The 19545-nt window shown below is 37.7% G+C and overlaps 3 protein-coding genes across 9 annotated transcripts; all 3 read right to left on the bottom strand.

The window, feature by feature from the left end:
- Positions 1 to 2157: 2157 nt before the first annotated feature.
- On the bottom strand, positions 2158 to 9728 carry LOC109852987. 4 transcript variants are annotated; one of them, XM_020424664.1, is made up of 9 exons: positions 9124 to 9728; positions 8790 to 8990; positions 7791 to 7992; positions 4509 to 5693; positions 4227 to 4380; positions 3871 to 4142; positions 3483 to 3718; positions 3061 to 3371; positions 2158 to 2969 (listed from the first exon to the last, which is right to left on the bottom strand). In XM_020424664.1, exons 4-9 carry the CDS (start codon positions 4655 to 4657, stop codon positions 2886 to 2888), a joined length of 1206 nt encoding a protein of 401 aa, XP_020280253.1. In that variant the 5' UTR covers positions 4658 to 5693; positions 7791 to 7992; positions 8790 to 8990; positions 9124 to 9728; the 3' UTR covers positions 2158 to 2885. The 4 variants fall into 4 exon arrangements, with proteins under 4 accessions (XP_020280253.1, XP_020280254.1, XP_020280255.1 ...); XM_020424665.1 differs by having other exon boundaries at positions 9363 to 9728; XM_020424666.1 differs by having other exon boundaries at positions 9373 to 9728.
- Positions 5555 to 8976, bottom strand: LOC109853013. Its single transcript, XM_020424712.1, has 3 exons — positions 8790 to 8976; positions 7791 to 7992; positions 5555 to 5693 (listed from the first exon to the last, which is right to left on the bottom strand). Exons 1-3 carry the CDS (start codon positions 8974 to 8976, stop codon positions 5555 to 5557), a joined length of 528 nt encoding a protein of 175 aa, XP_020280301.1.
- A 1708-nt stretch (positions 9729 to 11436) lies between the features above and the next one.
- LOC109852982 lies at positions 11437 to 18716 on the bottom strand. Of its 4 annotated transcripts, none has more exons than XM_020424654.1 (5): positions 17813 to 18715; positions 17336 to 17369; positions 17025 to 17260; positions 16273 to 16408; positions 11437 to 12076 (listed from the first exon to the last, which is right to left on the bottom strand). In XM_020424654.1, the coding sequence occupies exons 3-5, from the start codon at positions 17230 to 17232 to the stop codon at positions 11905 to 11907; spliced, it is 516 nt and encodes a 171-aa protein (XP_020280243.1). In that variant the 5' UTR covers positions 17233 to 17260; positions 17336 to 17369; positions 17813 to 18715; the 3' UTR covers positions 11437 to 11904. The 4 variants fall into 4 exon arrangements, with proteins under 4 accessions (XP_020280243.1, XP_020280242.1, XP_020280244.1 ...); XM_020424653.1 differs by having other exon boundaries at positions 17837 to 18715; XM_020424655.1 differs by lacking the exon at positions 17336 to 17369 and having other exon boundaries at positions 17813 to 18716.
- Between the last annotated feature and the right edge of the window lie 829 nt (positions 18717 to 19545).

Below are 19545 nucleotides of genomic sequence, written 5' to 3'. Positions count from 1 at the left end.
GTCGACTCTGCATTAAAATCATCAGTTGAACAGTAGAACCACAAGCTCATCGTGAGTTCGGAAAATTCTCGCAAATTTCGAGTCGCTTATTCGACGATGACTAAGGATATTCTTGTTAAGCCACCCTTCGGAAAAACTCGTTTCCTTTTTCGAACGGTCTCGCACCTGATCGTCGACGATGGCGGATTCGTCCACCTGCAACGCATTTTTCACGGGGATTAGCCGCCGCAATCGCCGACGGATCTTTTGTTGTAATGCGCGTCGAGCTCCTTTGCATCGGCACCGCCAATTCGGGAGGATTTGTTTCGGCACTTGGGGCGTGGTAAGCCGACATGAGACCAACACCCCCCGACGACGGCGGTGCTGCTAATAACGAGGAATTATCGTCGCGATGCAATAGGCTCGCGGGAAATCCTCTTTGATGTCGACCACGGAAAATAATACCGCACTAATAGAGCGAGATTATGATGGAGGCAGCGTTAGACGACCAGGACGCGTCTCATCACGGTTCTTATCCCCGTCGCACATCCTTGCGACATCTAAGCCTGTTACGACCTGTTTCACTTTACCCCAGTGGCGTGACTCGATTCCATCGTTTCCGACTGAAAGCCTCTATTTAATTACGAGGCCATTCGTAAATTCTGTTACAGAGTACATGTAAATGTAAATCTCAGTAATGTATGTAGAAAAAACGCAAAGCGTAAATATGATTTTTGTCGAATTTTTCAAAATATTAAAAATTCTGACACGATATTTAAAAATATACATATGATTTAAACAATTATGTAATTTCAAAAAAACTTGTTACATATCATACAGGGAATTATAAATCGACGATTTTCCGGTCGGAATTGCATTCTGCTTACTTTATTATCCCGCGTGTTACGAAGCGTGAAACGAATCTTTGTAAGTTTCCTGCGTATCGCGGTGCGTATCACGCGACATTGGATGTATCAGAAGGCTAATTGTCTTCCGCTGTCAGTTGCACCCCACTTGGCCCTGTCCGGGGCACACGCCCCTCTAGGCTACGGCATTGCCGTGAACTCCGAGCGCAACCCCCTGCACCGAGTCAGCGAGTTCACGAGCGTGATGCACGCCCCAAATTACACGCCAGAAAGAATAAAATAATTACACGTTGTCTGCCGTTTTTTTTTTTTTTTCGACGTTGCGCGCACTATTTCTACAATGTCACCGAGCGGTTAGTCGCTATTTGGAGAAAGTCATACGTGAATTTTGCAGCTGCGCGCCTGCGTGTCAAACGTTTCGCACCAGAAACGAAACAAACGAGGCACACAATGTACGTTGTCTAACCTTTCACCGTCGCATTTTAACGAACGTTTTTATTAAATTGCTCGGAACCAATTTGTTTCGAAAAGCAATTTCGAGCAAGCAAAATTTTGATACAGCTTTTTTACATTTTTTATTAGCGCTCTTCCTTAATTATTTAGTTTCCACGCACAATTCTAAACATATTGCCGCTTTCCATGTCTCACCTGTTAAATTACAGATTAACGCAGATTAGAATGATGTACCTGTACATGGTTTTTCGCGAGATTTATTTATATTTCAAGACCGAGAGAAAAACTAAACGCCTTCTTCGCACACGCGAGCACGTGCGAAAAGTGCAAGGTGTTGCTATCATCACCTGAAACGCAAGAGCAAAGAAAATACAGAGTCACAGAACGAAACCCTAACTGAATGGGAAGACCCTTGGGAGGCGTGTATAATTATCTGTCGAACAAGTTTCGACCTTACGCGGCGGCTAAAATTGCTGAGCGAAGTAGCGGGAAAGTTACACACTCCAGTTGATCATACAAGTTATCGGCTTGTGCTTTGGCAAAATTCATGATCGAAAATTATTACGCTGAAAGATGATTGCACGGTAGAATAAATCTCTAACGGAGACTCTCCCGGCAAATGTATGGGAAACAAAAGCTCCTCGTATGAGGGAACATTAAGAATAATTTATATTCTACGCGAAATTTTTATTTATAACGGAATTTTCTGATATTATTGCACACAATATGAACATATTTTTGTGTACACAGTTTTGAAATACATATTTTAAACATTTGAATTAAAAAAAATCATAGAAAATGCAAAATGTAAATTATTCTTTGTTATGCAAAACAAAAGAAAATTTTATAAAACTCCGGCGAATTTTAATTTTAATATTAATTTTTTTGTTTTATATACATACATACATGTATGTATGTATATACATATTAGGAGATATTCTAGAATGGCGGACATAAAATTATCCAGTGTATGCGAGAAAAGGTGAAGCAGACCGAATGGAAAATTCCCTGCATCAGCAAGGGTAGAATATGCTTTGACACGTAAAATAGTCAAATGTTTGTCTATCGACATCAAACTTAAATTTCCAGCTGAGTTCACAATTTCTCATATTATGCCAGCCACGCGCGCACAGACGGCGCGTAATTTAATGAATAAGGAAACTGACGTATAATTATACACGTGAGAAGAGAGATATCTTAAAAAGATTGTGCATAAAAAAATTTATAAGAAAAACCTGTCCCCTCTTTTATGTGAACGTGTTCGATTGCGAGCCGCTCGGGCTGCCGAATTTCAGGCGGTCATGAAAAATATAACAAGGTATACACGTGCGTGAGACGTAAGCGCGAAAATACACAAATCGCGTATATTATTTTACGAATATTATCCGACGTAATAATAAATATTAGTAATAAATATAATATAGTCACTTGATAAAATATATCCCGGATTACGTTAATATTCACCAGTTATAAATAAATTAAATATATCTAACAAATAATTTCCTGTTTAGCACCCTGAGTAAATGTTGTAATCGTCAATGTTTTTAACAGCTTAAAAAAAAAACTTTTCAATTGCAAAGAACTTAATTAGTAATCTGGAAATCGAAAATTACGAGATGTCGAAAGTTCCGAAGTAAAACGCAACACGTGAACGTTATCGTCTTTCGATTCCTGAAACACATTTTGCAAAAAAAGTGCATTTTTGAATATAACATATTGTTTATTATATAAAAATCAGTTTAGAAATTAATCTGTTATATACCTCAGGAAAGAACCGCGGAGATTTTTGCGAAAATGTTTTCGCGTCGGAATCTCGTAAGTCTGACAGGGATTTGGGAATTCTGTTTTCCGATGGGTAATCATTCGACTCCTCGTGATGCGGGAACACCATTTGTCTTTCCGAGCTTTCCAGTGTATTTTCCTTCGGGAAGAAGCTTTTCTCGTAATCTTGGCGAGCAGTCAAAACGGAGACGTCGAATTTCAGCTTGCCCGTTCCGGTGCGATCCGCCTCCGCTCCGGCGATGCCCGGCGGCAAAGCTTTCTGTCTTCTCTCTCTGAGAAATTTCAAATTGTCTGTAAAGAAACAAAAACACACAAGCACTTTAATTTCTAGAAAATTCGAAATCTTAACGTCATCGCGATGATTAAATCTATTCAATGTTTTTTTTTTTTTTTTTACTCTACCTCTCACAGTGTAAAGCGATTGCGAATAACTCCCGTGTCCGTGTCTGTTGAAAAACTGAAAGAATCCGCCGTTGTGATTGTTCAGATAATGCACCAACTTGTCGGGATTACGCGGACATCTCGGAAACGCGCGATAACACACAGTCGGATTTCCGTGGCTGCTATAGCCCAGCGCGGCTGCTCGAGCGAAACTCAACACAGGGGATGTGTCTGCTACATCAATCCCGACAAGCCATCTGCACAAATAACAAGAAAAGTTTAGTACAATAATTTTGACACGCTTGTAAAAAAGTCTTGTACATATTTAAAAACACGTCACAGTCTTCATTGATTTGATGTGAGAAAAGAAAAATGCTTTTGTGTTACGTTTTTCAAGAAAAATACGTACTGAGCGAAAATATTCCTGCTGAGTCCTTCAAAATATTGCGTGTTACCTCCCGCCGATGCTTGCCTGTATTCCCCCGGTGGCTTTCCGCTCGCCACTTCGCAGAGTATTCTCGATACGCACTTCAGATCATCGTGGCGTGAAATCGACGATAGAGCGTTAAAGAGATATAATCCAAATTCACCGTATCGATTGAAAATAGGATCGTTCGACACTTCAGAAGAATCTAATTGATAGTTACCGACAATAGGATCCGATGGGGTACTTTGAAGGATCTACAAGTTATTTTTTAGAATATTATATATTTAATATTTTTTATACCACAAGAGAGACGTTATGTCAAGAAATAATATACCCACCGAGACGCCATTATTAAGTAGATTTAAAATCATATTTCCGTAAGGAAACTCGCGCGAATTTTCTCGATAAGCTGACGAATCAAAATGATCTTTTCGTTTGGGCAGTCGATTACCATTTTCAGCGGAGAGATCAATAGCGAGCTCATTCATACATCTACATGATGAATTAACATGTATATCATGTGTGATCAAACATTAATATTTATCGCACTGATGTGAGATAACACGATAATATTTCTGTCGATGTTGTCACTGAAATGTCAAAATATTTATTATACTCACCGTAACAGATCTGTTACGTTATAATGTTTTTGAGAGACTTCGAAAGCGCATTGGCTGTCGTCAGACGATTCTTGAGACTGTTGCGATAAATGCTCGGCGTAAATTTCGAGATGTAAAAGGCACCAAAAAAAGACAAATTTACTTAGCATTTTGAAACAAATTTACGTGTTTTTATTTTCTGTATATTGTAGTACAGATTTCTTTTGTTTTGATAATGTAAAAGATATACACACAACTCGCGTTCTCTACACACTTAAAAATATAAACTTTAACGGTAAAAACGATCTTACATCACATTGCGTTAAAATTGCTATCACATTAGTATCGTTTTAACACGTTATGTGTACATAAGAATTTTACAACGTGCAGTAACTGCTCAATTTCACATTCGCAAAATGTTGATTTTTTTTTTTAACTTTAACACGATCTTTTGTTTAGCGATATATCTTGTTTTTTTTTTCTTTTGACGCGATCGATAATGTCGCCTTTCTATGGTTTTGCATCAACTGAAACTTTCTTCGACGTCGATCTTTCTTTACCCGTTCGGTCGGAAAGACGTGGGCTGGTGACGACGTCATTGCGAGCAACTCTCACTCCGTACTTACTTGCATGCGGAGTGCTTTCGCGCTCCGTTCACGCGCGTACATATGTACAATATTATATATTAGTGTATATAAGAGTATGTAAATGTGTACGTGTAAATCCACACGAAAATGTCATGATGATTTTTCGCAAGAACTCTGCTTCAAGGATAAACAAATTACGTGTATTTTCGCAACGGTGGAATCCATGCGCATTGGTTACGTAAAGTGTTTATGTCGCGTCCGAATGTGTGTAATGATCGAATTAAAAAAAAAAAAAAAAAATAAGATCACATATCTTCTGAAGTAATAAACCTATAAGCAATTACAATGTTTACATGATATAAATCATTATATTGTCAATCTGTACAAATATCACTGTAATGCATTTTGATCAGTTCTCTCTTCTCGCATGGCATCGAAATATTTACAAATTTGCTACAAGCCGCGTCTCAGACTTTTACTTCAGTCCGGGAAGATAGCATCGCAGGATCTTCCTCTCTCCGCCAATAAATGACATAACTTCGGACTGCCGATAATGTCGCCAAGAAATACGCTCAGCAAATAATTCTCCTTCATCGGATTGGGCGATGATCTATATTCTCTGTAAAATAATGCAAAATAATGATTGTTATACCTAATATTGTGTACAGAAGAAAATGACGATCGATCGAAATAAAAATACTACGTGTCAAAAACACATTGAAAGTGAGATGAAAATTTTTTGAGAGATAATATTTTGATAGAAAATATTTTTTCTCGTGAAAACAAAACTTGTGGTTACACATCTGTCACGTTGTTCGTGTAGCTAATCCCTAGTTCGAAATTGCCACTCATTGTTTTGTCTAGACGACTTTGTCATCTTGTCTAAATGTATTCCTAATTTCTAACGACGCCACTTTGCTTGTGATCGTTCTGACATAACGTTAACCTGGTTTTTCCGAGTTAAATCAAGAAGAAGGATCGGGGGTTCGAGACGATTTTTGAGAGAAGTTTCGTCCCTCATCCATGTTCACAAATCCGTCTAGACGATAAGTCTTGCCATTGTCTAATCTCTAATTTATCTGTTTGTTCTTCTCTTCCGCTTTGTTTCTCTCTCATTCTCGTATTAAGAAAACTCGTTTTTATATAAGATGCGTTCGAAGGTGATGGAAAAAAAGAGATACGATGCGCACGTTTTCAAAGATACGCAGTGCGTTGACAAGCACTGGCGACACGTGCTTGCTATCTCGAACCGCAAAGCATTAAGGAGAGATAAGTCGACGGAAGAGTCTCCTCAGACCCATAGACCTCGAATAGCGGTACAATCGTAAAACGATGTCTGTGTGAGGCGCGGTAAGCGGCAAGCCACGAAGAGACGAAATCAAGAAGAAGAACGAAAGAAAGTGAAGAGACGCGGGACGAACGCCAGTTATCAGAATGCATTAGAGCGTTCGTGAAGGCGCCATTAAAGATTCCCGCGGCGTTACTTACAAACTGAATTTAGTATAAGTCTCGGCGAAGGTGAGCGAAGTGGGCGAAGACAGTAGCAGAGGGATTTCAATAGCGTCGAATGTTGCGTGAAGGGGAACGAGAACAGAAGAGGAAAAAATGTTCGGTCGCCATTAAGAGAGAATGTGTTTTTCCCTCGCGATGCACGGTCTTTTAAAAACCTGCAGGCGTGGATCGTGTTTTCACGTTTATCATCGTCGTAACGATTCTACGACGGGTTACGACATGTTTCGTTTACTTAATGATCGATTAGACGCCGTGTGTATAGATTAAAATTTAATCCTTTCCAATTAAGATTTTTTTAAATATATTGCACTATAACGTCAGAGGCGAGAAATAAATAGAAACTTTTCTCGCGCTTATTACATTAAAATTAATGTTTATATTAGCAAAAAAAAAAAAAAAAAAAAAAAAAAAAAAAAAAAGGAAAAAAAAAAAAAAAAAAAAGAAGAGATTATTTCTCAATGTAGGATTTTTTCTGAAATGAAAACTTGACTATTATTATAAACTAAACGCTTTAACATTTAGAAAAATATNAAAAAAAAAAAAAAAAAAAATATGCTGAAAAAAATTAACTAGAAAAAAGAAGAGATTATTTCTCAATGTAGGATTTTTTCTGAAATGAAAACTTGACTATTATTATAAACTAAACGCTTTAACATTTAGAAAAATATTATTCAGAATTTTTTGACGGACTTACATAAGAAAAAAACGCAGCTGCTTGCACTGAAAAGCGATGTTAGTTAATGTTTTTGACAATATAAACTTTGATACATAACGCAAGCGTCTCAATCTCACTGTGATCTTGATAAACAATTAAGTTCGTTACATAATATAATCATTGGCTAATATTATATTTTAATTAACTATTATTATATAATATTATATTAATTTAATAATATTATATTAATAACATCAGATCAACCAAATTCGTCAAAAATTCGACAAATTTCAGAAATGCGATCTATTTGCAAAAAATATTCTGAATAATTTTATTTAAACAAACAAAATTGCACGTGAAACATTAAAATTATCTGTAGCTAAAAGCTTGTTTTAAGTATATTATTTAAATATCAAAGAAACAAAAAATAATAACAAATAAAACATTTTTTCAAATATATGTCAAAAATTGACAGATATGGTAAAAAAATTAGATGTACATTCAACTCTGGTTGTTCCAGTGTAAATTATTATTGCATTTGCATCGTACCTGAACACTTTGGTCCAATCGAGAACACGTTCCCGACTTCGTCTCGCGAGCGTTCGTTCCGCATATTTGGTGCAAGTCCTCTCGTAGAGGCAAACGTTATTTCCAAACTCGGCTACCAGTTTCTTTTCGATTTGTTCAACGTCTAAAATCTCTTCGTCGTGTATCAAAGCTTGCGCTCGTTTCACTCGACTGACGTAAGTATCTACGAAGTCAACGAATCAATAAGATCTGTCTTTGAGAGAGACCTGTAGGATACTTTATCGAGATTGTATTTTGTCGCCAGAGATGATTTAATGACTGTTTATCAATAAGATTCTTGTACCACTTTTTTTTCAAACGTGCAATAAACAGCATTTCAAACTTTTAATTAAAAAAACATATAAACCTTACGGTAGTCCCGATTAAATTAAAGTGCGTGCGATTTACGTTTGGCATTACGAGTGTCGAGCATTATCGATTACGTTTAACGTAATTTCGGCTTTTCCGTTTTCACATCACGTTCGCACGAGTAACCTGAATTGTTGGTGGTTACGTGTTAACCACCGTGAACGGAAGGAGAAGTTGCAACAAGTAGAACACTTTCGCTTTCGCTGTTCACCGATTTAATTCACGTGTTCTATGAGCTAACTGGCCAGGAAAAGCAAATATCCCGCGACGTGCGTACGTACATGTTCTTCACGCGTAACGAACCGTAATACTGACAGAAACCTTCAAACAAGCGTGATATAAAATAGAAAATATGAAAAAAATGCGTACACGTACATTGTTGTCTTTTTGCAATTAAATCTTTCAATTTTTTTTGAAACATCAGAGCCTGCAAAATTGTATTCTAATAAATCTCGCGAGATTTGCGACAAATCTCTACGAAATTTGTGTCATGTTTTCAACCGAACCGAACATATCGATCACATCCGTTATTCGGAAGAGACGGAAGTCACGTTGTTGTCATAATATGAACTATTGTCTTGCTTGTTTTTTTTTTGTTTTTTGAAACTTTACCTGGATTTAGTGCGTAAGCGAGCTTCTTAAGAAAGTTCGTGATTCTTACGGAAATCGCTATCACTGGAAAACCGATCAGATAAAGTGGAAGAAAATCAGTGTAAGTTCCCTCATCGGCGTCGTCGTACGCAAGTGTCAGAACCACAAAGTAGCAGCCAAACAGCAAGAATATCCGTCGCATGTGCATTTTGTGAAATGGATCTGAGATATTCGTTAATTAATTAACGCAAAGCAACGTTGTGTGAAACTAACAACACGGTCGTCGAAGATTAACTTCCTGCATCGCACGCGATTGTGTTTTCTTTTTGTCGCGGCGGCTTTCTCGAACTCTTACCTCTCGAAAAGGAAGCTACACTTTTGACACACGTAGATACAGATTAGTCTTGTCTCTCAACTGTGTGCGCGCGCGCGCGTGTGTATGTGTGTGTGTGTGCAATTTCTTTTACGTTGTAATATAATGAGTGATTCTCTTGCGATCTCTCGATCTTGTGTCCTTTTTGTACTCTTCTTATATTTTAAGTGTTAATAACATAAGCTATACCGTTATCGTTAATAAAATCTCAAAAAAATCACCGTGAATTACACTTGGTATTACGAGCGCGTGTTATTCGAGCGGAAGTTTCGATTACACTCGACGAATCCCCATGGAACGGTTCGATTGCGCACTTCACATGCGACTCGAATTACAGCACGTGAATTAAATAAATAAAATTAAATCCACGTCGCGCTGTTACCACCCTTATCATCGTGCAACTCAGAACGTTGTATCGTTGCGCTTTTTCAGTCAGTTCGAAATCGGATTGCACGATTTTTAATTTTACGAGAATTGCACAGAATACACTTTCGCCGACGTACTACGTTGACTGACGTGCACCGTATTCGTACGCTGGCCGAAAACACGAGACGGACCGTCTAAGCTAGCTTGGCTGCTGCTTTGGTAAAAACTTATCGAATGTTCGTCGAGACGCTACGGGGTTCTTTGTCGTTCGTTGCCGAAGAGAAAGTAATTGCCCCTTCCCCGCGTCGATTGCGCGCGGTCGAGTTCAACTGTGAGTTCTGCGTTACGACATTCAGAACTTTACCTTGTGCCACTGCAAAACGATGTCTTTCAATTAAATTTTTCATTAAATCTCAACCTTTCATTTATTTCAAAAAAAAAAAAAAATCTGTAAACTACACTGCCATCACGCGCTTTCGTTTTCGATTAGAGATCTTTTAATTATGTAATTAAATACCAGCGCATTACGAGTTTCTCTTATTTGCGTCGTGACAGTGAATCCTACTAGGTAGACGTAACATTTTTGCGCGACTCGCCAAGGTCGAGTCTGCCGGCAAAAAGCAATCGTGTAAACCGATTAACTAATTTAGATGTTTGTCAGAAGTGTTTTGAAACTTTGGATTTACATATTTCAAAAGATTCTACGGTAATTGATGAGACGAAAAAATTGGAAGTAATTTTGAGAAATTCTTTTTTTTCAAAGTTTATTATTTTAATTGCGTAGCTTAAAACAAGAAATGTCAACAAAACATACTAATAGCCATGGGCGTCCGCAGGGGGAGGGCAAACTCATGCATTTTTGCTCCTTCCTGGAGAGGCAAGTTTTTTCACAAATTGTGTTTTTTATCTTGAAACAAGTTTGAAATCCCCTGATTAACAAATTAAATTATACATTTATTCGTGAAAAAAACTCTCTGTGCAGTGAAACTGTACCTTACTCTAAAATTCATAATTTTTGAAACGAAAAAATTGCTTCGCCCTCTCCTGAAAAATATCCTGCAGACGTCCATGCTAATAGCGGTCAGGAATATCTTAATCATGTTGCAACAGTCACATACTAATTAGCTTATTGTTTTAATGTCTCCTTTTTCGTCTGTCTTGATTTCACTTTTGAGTGCCAAGATGAATCGTCAATATGCTTCGATAACTTTAACCACAAAAAACTTATTAACTCGAATAAATATATGAAAAAAATAAAACATTAATAATTAATAAATATATGAATATAGGATCATTAAGAGCCGTTCGCAGGATGTGCGGAAAAATGTGCGTATATATATTCATATATTTATTAGTTTAGAAACTCCAGAGCTCGAGAGTATTCTCTATTAATTATTAATGTTGAATTAATTATCATATTTATTAATGTTACAAAAAAGTTCTTGTTTTAACGAAGGAAATAAAGTTAACGTGATTTATACGAGACAATGACATTGTTAGTCTCAAAGAACGGGGAAAGTAAAAGTTGTCGCGCGTTCTCGTCGCTTTTGTATACTGTTCCTTCTCGCGTAACGCGTCAGCGCTAAATGTTAACCGAAATTCTTGGCACGATCTCGTTTATGATCGCACGGCTCGTTGGGAAACGGTCTACCGCGGAGTTTGGCATCGGACTTAAGTCGATAAAGACGCCGGCGATTATTGTAATAATTTTCGCGCGTTTCCAGATTATATCGAGGATAACTATGGTCTTAAAACAGAAAGAAAGAATAGGATATAGAGCGGAGATCGAGAATTTTGATAATTTGGCAGTCTTCCGAGACTTTCTACGGAAGCACGCAATTTCCGTATCGTACGCAATAAAGTTATAGCAAAGGAAACTCCTTCCTGAAAAGAATTATCGGTGTTTTCGAGATGTAAAAAACTCTCTTTATTTTCTTCTTACAAAATACGTATTAACATGTACATATAAAGTAACAATACAAATTCAAATTGTTGTACGCATAAATATATACAAATATACAGAATTTTTTAAGTGTGTAAAGTCATGTATTCTATAAAAAAAAAGAAATAAATGCAACAAGTTTATTGTATAAGATAACAAGGCATTTTTATATAAAACGTGATTGTAATCACCGACTCATGTAAGTAAATTCTCGTCTAAATACATCAATATTATGTTTTGAGTAAATGCACGTAAATGCACGTGAGTGGTTTTTTTATTTCTTGCGTGAAGTATCGGAATGCTCAAACAGAAAGTTTGCAAACAACGAATACTTTTACATAGTAATGTTTGCATAACATTTGTAGTAAATATCTCGCAAACATAAGAAAATAGAATATCCTCGATATCACAGATGTCACTTAATATTTAAACAATCGTTAACTTGTCACGTCTCGTCAATGTAAACGGATTTTCTTCATCATATTCAACACACTGATGCCCGGCAGTGGACATGTCGGATAAAAGTTATGACAGCCTTGACCTTCTATACCGGAAATCAGTTGACCCATGTGAGCGGCGAAGTGGTATCTCGACGGCACTTCTGCCAACGTGCTCAGACTCGTGTCTCTGAAAATAAAAAAAAAAAATCTACGTTTCTCACGAGTTTTCTTCTCTTATGTGTCACAACTCATCGTTTTAACTTTCTATCAGTCGGATTTATTTTAATAATCATAAATAATTATCTATACACTTTTACAAACATTTATATACAAAACATGTTTTATACTTTTTTGATCTGATTATTCTTACGTTGATGTATCGTGCAATCGAAAAATATGTTCTTTGTTTTTTTCAATTTCTAAAATAATTGAAGAAATGTGTCCTCGAATTCTGTAGACCCAAAAAAACATTAAACCGTGCAAAACTGGTTTTATTGACGTGTTACTCAAGAACCGGTACAAGGTGAGTTGCCTTTTACTTTCGATATCGATACCAGTCAGTACACGTCTCCGTTCTAAATCCGCTTATATCCTGCGTAACAGGTAAAACTTTACCTACGATACGATATTGCGACAGCTTTTCTTTGCTTCGATATGTTCGTAGTATTTGCTGCAGTCCCAAATGAATTCAAAGTAAACGAGCTCGCAAGTTCTGTTGATTTCTCGCACAATTTCGAACTCTTTTGCGCTAATATGTGCTTTAAAAATGAATCTATTTATATAATTTCGAGAATGAATTTATTTGTGTATACTTTCAAAATGAATTTATTTATATAATTTCGCAATTTCGAAATTTTTTCATAAAACTACCATAGATATGTATGAGAAAATTAAAATTACTACGTAATATACTACGATAAAAATTAACTTAATATATATTACTGTAGGATACAAGTAGTAAATTGCATTTTCCTTCAATCTTTCTTTCTCGCACAAGATAATATTCTCTCTCACGCTATTTTCTGTAAATCTATTCCCTCAAATTCTCGTGGGAACTGAAATCACTTCTGCTGTAAGTGTGTGGCGCGCGCAAATGCCAACAATCCTCGGATTCAAAAGTTGTCGGAATCTCACCGAAACCGAACTATCACCATGGATACTTCGAGAAATCGTCCGATCTGTTGAACGAGTAAAAGCACGGTAGTTTCGTCACGCATGACTCCCGCGGAAGAAGACGTCTTCTTCCTTTGAGAAAGAGGAAGCTCTTCCCCCCTTTATGACTCCGTGTTTCCTGACTGCAGAAGGGGCGGAATATAACAAGTGAACGCAAAACGACCTCTCTCCATCTTGATCGGTTTAACCCTGAGCGATCCGCGCCGATAAAAATCAGACTCGCGATGCGTCGGGAGCCTACGGACCTGCGTTTATGTAGGCATAAAAGTAAATATAAAGCTCGGGATCCTTCCGGGACATTAAACGCGAAGTAAGGATCGTTTCCTAGGGGCGGTTCTTTCTTCTCGAAGATGCTCGTTTTCACGCCGAGTAGATGATGAAGACGCTTGAATTGTAGGAAAGAGTTACCGGTCATCTTAAATCTCTTTAAATTTTCGTAATTATTGAATATAAGCAATATCTCTCTCTCTTTCTCTCTCTCTCTTCTAATGATCAATATTTGAAGTAAATGAAAGCCTAAAAATATAGACACTAACTTGACAGATTACGTTTTATTTTGTGCATGCTACAAATGCATTAAAAAAATCCGATGCTACAGATGCTAGTTTTGATAATTTAACATTTGTAGTTTATATCCTCATATTGTTTAAAAAAAGTAAGGTTATTGTTGAATGTGTTACATTCAATGTATATAAATATTTTACAAGAAGATTGCATAAAGATTAATAAAATTAATATTTAATAATTCGATATACTATTGTAAAAGATATCGAGATTTCGAAATCGTGCCGCCTCACGATTACGTACCAATACGTTTTATGCATTCACGCTCCGTATTTTGTTCTTTATTCGAGGCTGCGTTCCGATGTTCATTGCCAACATAACAAATCTAGAGTTCACATCACGTTTTCCTATAGATTATCAATACCGGCAGCGACTGTCAAAACGTACCGCTAATTTATAAACGAATACCAAAGAGGTTAGACAATGTCGTTTGATTAGTAAGTCTGACATGGGCGAAATTGTTCGAGTCCGCGAACATTGCAAAAAAAGTCGAGTTTTGATTAATTTATGTAAATATACCATTCCAACGTGCGAACAAGGTAATGTTATACGTACAAATACTAATAAATATTGATACAAGATAAATAATGGATATAAATATATCAACATATAGTAGTGTAATTATACATGTAACTTTTAACAAGCGTTATTTAAGCAATGTTAAGCAAAAGAATATCTTGAACATCTAACAAAAACACGCTATCACATCATCATCGGCCGTTGCTCTGGTTGATTATATTTTCTAATGAAACTCGCCGTTGCGTGCCAATTTAGTTTACGTCGGTTGTTAGCGTTATTTTCGTTTAGCACTCGATACACTAACGAGTAAGATTTGTGTACGCTTTTTAGCAAAACAAACTCAGTGATATTTTAACGAGTGGAAAGTGAGTGGCGTTTTTTTTTTTTATCGCGCGCGAGTGACAAAATTATTACCGAAGTTGCGAATAATTTACCGGTTTCTACTCTCTACAAAATATTTACAGGAAGAAATCTCGGAACTACTCTCTACAAAATATTTACAGGAAGAAATGTCAAACACACGCCAGATGCGCGAAATGTCTCGGTTCGCGTGTACCGCCGGAACAGGAGAAAGTAACGTGGATTGGATAACGCGTGCGTGAAAAGGAAAGTACTCGCAGGATTCTCGCGGTCAGATACGAAAAAAGGGGAGGCTTCGTTTTATTTTCGAAGAAGACTTACGTAAGATTAGTGGAACTTTCACGAGACGGCTTTCAGCAAGCTGAGAGAACATGCTTTCCAAAACGCGACGCAATTCTTACTTCACACACGATGACGTGTTAGATACAAATTACGATTCTATAATTTCTAAAATATCAAACGTACACGTTGAAGACAAAAAAATTGTTTTAATCATAATTTTTTAATTTTTTAAGAGAGAAAAGAATATCTGTAATTAATTACAGCATTAATTATTATATATAGCTTTTATTCGCGAGATAGATAAATAATCTATTTCCGCAGAAAAACACACACACACACACGTGGTTTAATTTTGCGAAAAACAATCTAATTCGCTGAGTACGAAGTTACTGACGCGTTAATTTTCCTCTGCCTTCTTTGTATTACTGGGATCAAGCTCGCGCTCGAAATTTCAACGAATAACAGCGTTCATTGCGCGCACAGGTCGACGAACATGAATGTATAATTAATACATTCGCAGTGGAAACTTCCGGCCATCGGAGATACATTCCGCGCGCTGCGTAAATACCGGGATTAAAAGCGCGTCGCGCGCGGGGACTGCATTTTCCGATTTTCCAGCGGAGTCACACGGGTCCGTTTTAACATAACTTTGCTTTTAATCAGAACGTAAAACGGCGCGAATTCGCGGTATAATTCTTTGCATAAAGCGGTCGTGTGTGCGCGCGTGAGAGTGAAACCTCGGCCGCGTGTTTTACCTCCCGATCGTAAACGAAAATTGCAAAATATGCAGCGCCGCATTTACGCTGGCATCCAATTTTCCGGCGAGAGAGAAAAAGAGAGAGAGAGAATGAAAGAGAGAATTTTGTTCACAAATACCGTCGCGGTCGTTTTTCGAAACATCCTGTATAATCGGCACGCACGTGGCGCATTGCTACTTCCGAACTTCTCGGTGAGTGAAAATTACAAAACGTATACCTCTACTCGTCGTTGCGCGTCGAATTCGTGACAGTAGTCGGTTGTTGATTTGCGATGCAAAAAAAAAAACAAAACAAAACAAAGAAATCATTTACATTCTTCTAAATCATGTCCTTCGCTTAAATTCTTCTCATTGTGTATAAACTTTGAGAAATTGCGTTCAGGGTCGACGGACTGAACGGTTGTTCAGCGAAGCAGATCGAAAGTTGTGAAAGTATAAACGCGAACGCAAAGGTCTGTGATGATGAAAGTAGATAGATAATCTAGTAAATCGAGTGCCGTGCTAACATTGAATCGCCGATCTCGTTCTCCTCGAATTAATATCAACACAAAAAACTGAACGTCCTTGCAATTTGCTATTCAATGTGTGTATAATGATTTAATATACGCGTACTTTCTCTTGTGTTAATATTTTAAACTACAGACAGCAACAGAATAAAAGAATAAATTTAATTACACATCTCTTATATATATATATATATATATATATATATATATATATATATATACCTTATGATATTCAAAAGAGATCGCTCCATTTCGCTCAGTTGATCTTGGTGAACGGACGACGTGAGTTCGCATATTAACTTTGGCAGGCAAGCAGTCTTAATCGTCGTCATCATTTTCGCACGACGTAGCTGTAGAACTGCGCAGAAAAGAAAAAACAGAATAATTTCCAGAGACCACTTCAGAAAGTCGACCGTATTCACGCACAAAAGCTTCGGCCAAGGTTGTTTGAATCGCTTAACAAGGTTTAAAAAAAAACAAAGATAATATCTTGCTTATGCGATTCTCTCGCTCGCGAACTACTTGGCGGCATAGAAAGATTTGTTAAATTATTTCTTAAGCGGTCGAGGATAATGTTACTAAGTAATTAATATAGACGAGCGCGACAATTAAATACTAATTAGCGTAGCAATAAGCGCAAATGGAGAAGTATCTTCTCGCTCGAATAACGACGCCGCGATATAGATGTGTGCGTAGATCTCGCATACACTTACGCGAGAAATGTGTTACGTAACAATTGTGTGAAGCGAGCAGTGTGCGAGAGATTTTTACATTCACACGTTTTAATAAGATATAATATATATATATATATGTATATATGTATACATATATATCACGACACTGTTGAGAAAACGAGTATTTGCATGCAGCGATAATTACGTTTTCTTTCTTGGCGTAAGACATTTCGTAAAAACAAAACCGTTGTATGCGTGCGTTGTTTAAATGCTTATTTCCCGCAGTGTTTTTCTTCTTACCACTGTGTTTGTCATTGATATCTCTTTTTGCGGCAATTGATATTTTATCGTGAGGCTCTTTAAGCTGAGCCTCGTGTTCTCTGACATCATTGGTTTTGTTCTTCTCCGATACGTTGCCGAAAACCGAGACGAACAGCGCGTTATAATCGCCGGCGAAAATCAGAAACATCCCCAAAAATATTATCAAACGCAACGTGCTCGTGTCCATGTCGCTTTTCTGTCCTCAGAATCACAATCTGCAAAAGACGATTCGACGATTTATATTTCGAGTTGTTTGGACAATCGTTCGATTATTTTCATTTTCAACGTACGAATTTACCCCCGAAGGTAGAGAGAGAATTACATCTGGAAATATGAAAAATATACATCACACAATAACTGTAATTAATGAAAGAACAACACGTTCGAGCGCGAAACGTTTTTATTTTAATTTATTTTCATACAAAATTTATTTTGATATAAAATGAGAGACGAAACACAACAAACAAAGACAAGAGACAATCTCTCGGAATTCAATTTACGGATGTATCATTATACGCATCATTGTAAAAATCGATAAAATCTATCGTATATACGCGAAATTACACGTTGTCATCCAATCATGCGAACGTGCGTCGATTCGCGACGATGACCCGCCGTTTTCAACACGATCGCGTACCCATTATCTAAAACGCGTGTGACTGATTGCTATGTACGGTAGCGCACCGCTATAAATTTGCCTTAACCTGAATTTTCAGAAGGTCTGAAAATTATTCAGAAAAAGAAAAATTATATCAAAAATTATATACTTGTGTGATCGTGAGAAGAAATACCTGTCCCTGTGCGTGCAACGCGTAACCGACCGACCGGGTCGATGCTGTGAAACAGTTGGGAGCTCCTTTCACAACAGTTTCGAGAAAGAAGACTCTCACTCTCCGTTAACTTCCACTTTCTTCGTAAGCGCGCCGCGCGTTAGATCCTCTTATTATGACGTCCGTATCATCCGGAAGCAACAAGATCGTTTTTCACCGGTTTTTATACCCAACGGCTTCTTTGAGTATCTCGCCGCTTTCGGCGCGGTTATACTGAATCGCGTGCCGGAAACGAATTTGCAACGGGAATTTCTCTCGAACGGTCCGCAATTTGTTTCGCTAAATCACACACCGCACCGACGACGTCGAAAATTTCGGAAGGCAATTATCCCGAAAACAAACGGTCAATCCCCGGATGACATCGCTGACTGAAAATCATGGGCGCCCAAACGCACGCTAAATCGAATCACTAACTCAAACGTAAATCGAAATATCCCACGTAGATCGTAACTCAGCAGCAACAGCAGCACAATCGCAATCCCGCGCGCTTATATGTACGGTGCAACACGCATAGTTGCAACAAAATTCCTCTTTCCATCAATCGACAGTGGCACGCCGCGCCGTGGAAAAATATCCCGATGAAATTTCGAATATCACTGTGTCACCAGGAAAGAGAGACGTCTGCGCGGGACACAAACGAAATTCACGGCACAAAAAAATCGGTGAAATATTCTGTGAAGTATGGAATGCACGCGAGTGTATACGCGCGCCACTACGACTACACGCCGGTGCGTCACCGAAAGCACAAATGACAGTTCGAAGCCACTTCTACGGAGGAGAGAAATACGGGCAACGCTACCACGGCCCGTTGAAGTCGCAGAATGACGCGAAACTGCGGCGGCAGGTTTAATGAGCTGTCAGTGAAAGTTGGGGCCGATCGCTTGCGAACCTACAACATTCAATGGCTCTCGTAAGTCCGCAGTCCGCGAACGGCGCACCGCAGGGAAACACGGTACTTACCTCTAAAAAAAGATTCTTATAAGGAAATATTTTTTTTGAGGGGATTAGGTTAACATTTTTTTCTGCCTTTGTGTTCTTGGGACGAGTGACGCGCCGAGGACGACACCGAATTCTTCCAAACAAAGAATTTTGTTCTCGTTTTTGAAGAAATTATATTCCCGAACACACACGCACAAGAGGCAAAATAAAATTTGTTCCAGTTTTAACTCGTGAATTGTTCTCGTTTAATTTTTTGAAAATCGAACCACGCTATTCGGTTATTTCCTTCTACGTTTCCAGTGAAATTTAAGCGAGATGTATCGGGTTGCGACAGGTGTGCTTGAAAATGATACTGTGTTTCGAAAATAATATTGTGAAATAAAAAATAGGAACACGATCGAGTCGTAACAAGTAGAGCAGAAAGTTGTTAGCGTTGATAAATAATTAACAGTTGTGTCTCACGTGATGCAGAATATTACATTGAAAGACGATATAGACGGAAAGAAATAGTTTTCTAACTGTTAGAATGTTGCATCCAAAGACTACTGTAGAATTAGCTTTCTACCTGCACTACATCGCAATTTTCATTTCACATCAATTTCACTAATGTAGCAGTACAATGTAACAGGAATATGTATCACTTAGAAGAAGTACAAAAAAAAAGCGAAATAACAATTGCTTTGGCGTACAACGTTAAATCTCCATTTCGGCTTACAAACACATGAAACTTC

This window comes from Pseudomyrmex gracilis, unplaced genomic scaffold, assembly GCF_002006095.1.
Source record: "Pseudomyrmex gracilis isolate BER0280 unplaced genomic scaffold, ASM200609v1 scaffold_41, whole genome shotgun sequence".
NCBI lineage: Eukaryota > Metazoa > Arthropoda > Insecta > Hymenoptera > Formicidae > Pseudomyrmex > Pseudomyrmex gracilis.
This window is presented reverse-complemented; position numbering and strand designations above follow the sequence as displayed.

Bases quoted from the DNA above. Each gene is read 5' to 3' on its own strand.
- LOC109852987 (XM_020424663.1), bottom strand. From the start codon at position 4,657: ATGCTAAGTAAATTTGTCTTTTTTTGGTGCCTTTTACATCTCGAAATT. The intron at 4,381-4,508 runs GTGAGTATAATA...TTCATCATGTAG, and splicing joins AACGTAACAGATCTGTTACG to ATGTATGAATGAGCTCGCTA. The intron at 2,970-3,060 runs GTATATAACAGA...AATGTGTTTCAG, and splicing joins CTCCGCGGTTCTTTCCTGAG to GAATCGAAAGACGATAACGT.
- LOC109853013 (XM_020424712.1), bottom strand. From the start codon at position 8,976: ATGCACATGCGACGGATATTCTTGCTGTTTGGCTGCTACTTTGTGGTT. The intron at 7,993-8,789 runs GTAAAGTTTCAA...TTGACTTCGTAG, and splicing joins CGCTTACGCACTAAATCCAG to ATACTTACGTCAGTCGAGTG. The intron at 5,694-7,790 runs GTACGATGCAAA...ATTATTTTACAG, and splicing joins GATTGGACCAAAGTGTTCAG to AGAATATAGATCATCGCCCA.
- LOC109852982 (XM_020424655.1), bottom strand. From the start codon at position 17,232: ATGGACACGAGCACGTTGCGTTTGATAATATTTTTGGGGATGTTTCTG. The intron at 16,409-17,024 runs GTAAGAAGAAAA...TTTTCTGCGCAG, and splicing joins TATCAATGACAAACACAGTG to TTCTACAGCTACGTCGTGCG. The intron at 12,077-16,272 runs GTATATATATAT...TTTTATTTTCAG, and splicing joins TCTCTTTTGAATATCATAAG to AGACACGAGTCTGAGCACGT.